General features: G+C 48.1%; 1 protein-coding gene across 1 annotated transcript; it reads left to right on the top strand.

Moving 5' to 3' along the window:
- Positions 1 to 105: 105 nt before the first annotated feature.
- Positions 106 to 2,338, top strand: LOC104943874 (potassium voltage-gated channel subfamily A member 1-like). Its single transcript, XM_010769339.1, has one exon. It carries the CDS (start codon positions 258 to 260, stop codon positions 1,743 to 1,745), a length of 1,488 nt encoding a protein of 495 aa, XP_010767641.1. The 5' UTR covers positions 106 to 257; the 3' UTR covers positions 1,746 to 2,338.
- Positions 2,339 to 3,639: the final 1,301 nt, after the last annotated feature.

Raw genomic sequence — 3,639 nt, 5'->3', positions numbered from 1 at the left:
TATGCGGTAAAAAAAAAAAAAAAAGATAGGGCTCCAGAACCGCATGGTGTCTTTTCTCTCCTGCAGAGAAACCATTTGTTTCCTTCTGGTTTCCTGTTGCAGGCTCTGAGGGAGAGAAGATGTTGGAGAAGATGGAGGGGACGGAGAGGGAGAATGTGCTCAGCTCGCGGCCTCACTAGAGGCTTCTCCTGCTCCTCGACCTGCTGTCCTTCACCTTCACGCTCCCTCCTCTTCCTCTTCCCCGCCCGACCGCCAGGATGACCGTGGTTTCCTGCGAGAACATGGACGAGACCTCCACGCTGCCGGGCCACCCGCAGGACCTGTACCCGCCCGACGACGACCACGACGACCACGACTGCTGCGAGCGCGTCGTCATCAATATCTCGGGGCTTCGCTTCGAGACGCAGCTCAAAACTCTGGCTCAGTTTCCAGAGACGCTGCTCGGGAACCCCAAGAAGAGGATGCGTTACTTCGACCCGCTGCGAAACGAATACTTCTTCGACAGGAATCGCCCAAGTTTTGACGCCATCTTGTACTACTATCAGTCCGGGGGGAGGCTACGGAGGCCGGTCAACGTGCCGCTGGATATGTTCTCAGAGGAGATTAAGTTTTACGAACTTGGCGCGGAGGCCATGGAGAAGTTTCGCGAGGACGAGGGATTTATCCGCGAGGAGGAGCGCCCGCTGCCAGAGAAAGAGTTCCAGCGGCAGATCTGGCTCCTCTTCGAGCACCCGGAGAGTTCAGGGCCCGCCCGGGGGATCGCCATCGTCTCCGTCATGGTCATTCTTATTTCAATAGTCATATTTTGTTTGGAGACTTTACCCGAGCTGAAGGAGGACCCCAGCCAGAGGTTCAGGGTCGTTGGAAACATCACCGTTTACTACAAACCCAACTTCCTCACCGACCCCTTCTTCGTGGTGGAGACGCTCTGCATCATCTGGTTTTCTTTTGAGTTGATCGTGAGGTTCTTCGCGTGCCCCAGCAAGGCAGCGTTCTTTAAAAACATGATGAACTCCATCGATATCGTGGCTATAATCCCGTACTTCATCACGCTGGGCACGGAGCTGGCAGAGGACCCGGACGAGGTCGGGAAAGGAAGCGGAGAACAAGCAACTTCTCTGGCTATCCTGAGAGTCATCCGCCTGGTGAGGGTCTTCAGGATCTTTAAGTTGTCTCGGCACTCCAAGGGTCTTCAGATTCTGGGCCAAACTCTCAAAGCCAGCATGCGAGAGCTGGGTTTGCTCATCTTCTTCCTCTTCATCGGAGTCATCCTCTTCTCCAGCGCCGTGTATTTCGCCGAGGCCGAGGAGAAAGAGTCGTTCTTCACGAGCATCCCGGACGCCTTCTGGTGGGCCGTGGTCTCCATGACGACGGTGGGATACGGAGACATGTACCCGGTGACCATCGGAGGAAAGATCGTGGGTTCGCTGTGCGCCATCGCCGGAGTTCTAACCATCGCTCTGCCCGTTCCTGTCATCGTGTCCAACTTCAACTACTTCTACCACCGCGAGACGGAGGGCGAGGAGCAGGCGCAGCTCCTCAACGTCAGCAACCAGAACCTGGCGTCCGAAACCAACTCCAGCCGCAGAAGCTCGTCCGCCGTCAGCAAGTCGGAGTACATGGAGATAGACGAGGACATGAAGAACAGCATCGATAACTTTAGAGAGGCCAACCTTAGGACTGCCAACTGCACGGCGCCAAATCAAAACTGCGTGAACAAGACGAAGCTCCTCACCGACGTGTGAGCCGGAAGGGAAATCACCGCCGCTGTAAATACTGTAGAAAAATAACCTCGATGCTTTATCTCCATTGGTGCATTTTACTCTTCTTTTGCATTGAATCATTCAAAAGACTTTCAAAAAGGAGACACACATGATTGGTTAATTTATATCGAACAGTTATTTCACGAGGAAAACTTCAAACTATAAGACTTTGGCAATAGTGCAAAATATCAGCAGGTGTCGGGGGAGGATTTCTGGTTCATTGTTCGTGAGCTGTGAGACCGACAGGAACAATGATCAGAGCTTTTGATGCAGAAATGTCAGAAAACGCTGTTTCCAGCCTCTCAGAGAGCGACGTCACGCTTCTCTGTTTTATCTCTGACAAAACAAGACGTTTAGAAACTAGGAGACAGAATAGTCTGTCTAGGGAACGACTGATATGAGGTTATCTCCAGCCTCGCTGCTTCAATTTGGACCAAATGTACCAGCTTTTATCGGACAAGAAGGGTCTAAGGAGAGACATTACGGGACTTATTAAGGAGGTGCATTATGGGAAATGTAGGAACCAAACTTTAGACAAAAGTCAGGATATCTTTGGGTCCAATATTTTTTTAAAACATCCTAGAAATGCAATAAAAAAAAACAGGGAGTGTCCCTTTATCAGTACTGCCATATTCCATGTTGCTTGGATGTTCATTTCTGACCAAGATTTTAAAGTGTGCACAACTTCCTGTTCTCTCTCAAACGCAACTTTAGAGACAAACAGCTTCTTCTGTTTTATAGATGCAAATGGATGCACGAGAGAAAAAAGGATTTGTGAAATGTGTGCAGCTTCACTTCCCTCAAAGGGAATGTACGTGTTGCAGCTTTCACAGGAATAATAATACAAAAAGAGAAAAACAAGTAGATTAGCACAAACCGCCGTGCAGTGTGATACGTGAAGACATCGTTACATGTTTAGTGATAGGGTTGAGTACAGACGCACACAGCACTTAAGATAAGAAGTAGAAACTGCCATGTGAGGTCAGAAGGAGCTCATTGTGACGTGAATGTATCCAGAAGTCTCCCCGACACCTCGCAGGCTTTGTGCAAAAGACTCAACAATAAAAAAAAAAAGCCCATCTGAGATTTGAGCAACACGTTTTATGAGGACGGCGCATTTCGAGTGGATTACAGTGAAAAAAATCAGGCGTGTTTTTCCGTCTTTCTGCGGAACATCCAGGGACACATTTTGGGAAAAGCTGGGATGTTTTTCCAGGCACCTTATTGGAGGAAAAACAGGAAGTGTTGCCTGACGGAGGGTTTTCTGCTGCTACAGGCCATGCAACGCTCCTTTATATAAAAGCATGTGGAGACTCTCTTCTCTTATATCGGCATGCACGTTACCTCATTCTTCATTTTTCATCTTCTGGAAATCATTTGTTTTCACCAAAAGTGCACTGGCTATTTATTGTTTTTATTTCAGTTATTTCAGAGCATTACGTGTTGAATGTTTAACGCATTAAGGGAACAGGAACACTTCTTTTTCGAAGATCACGGCATGACAAAAATACTAAAGCATTATGGCCTAATTAGCTAGAGCTATGTATACTCAGTGCATGACTACAGTATTACGTTGCTTGCAGTTGTGGAGGGACATCGGGGAAGATGCTCCTCGTTAGCGTCATGCTAACGTCACGCTAACGACACGCTAACGTCACGCTAACGACACGCTAACGACACGCTAACGTCACGCTAACGACACGCTAACGTCACGCTAACGACAGGAAAACGGTGCATGACGGAGATAACTGCGGAGGGGACAAATCTGCTAAAAAAAAACAAAGGAGACAAATATCAGAAGAGACATATCTGACAATCTCTTTAAAAAAAAGACACTACAGAAATAACATTTTCATTTCTTTGAAGCTTTGATCTT

This window comes from Notothenia coriiceps, unplaced genomic scaffold, assembly GCF_000735185.1.
Source record: "Notothenia coriiceps isolate Sejong01 unplaced genomic scaffold, NC01 NC01_scaffold00007002, whole genome shotgun sequence".
Lineage (NCBI taxonomy): Eukaryota > Metazoa > Chordata > Actinopteri > Perciformes > Nototheniidae > Notothenia > Notothenia coriiceps.
The sequence above is the reverse complement of the archived record's forward strand: the minus strand, read 5'-3'. Positions and strand labels throughout refer to the sequence as shown.

Bases quoted from the DNA above. Each gene is read 5' to 3' on its own strand.
- LOC104943874 (XM_010769339.1), top strand. From the start codon at position 258: ATGACCGTGGTTTCCTGCGAGAACATGGACGAGACCTCCACGCTGCCG.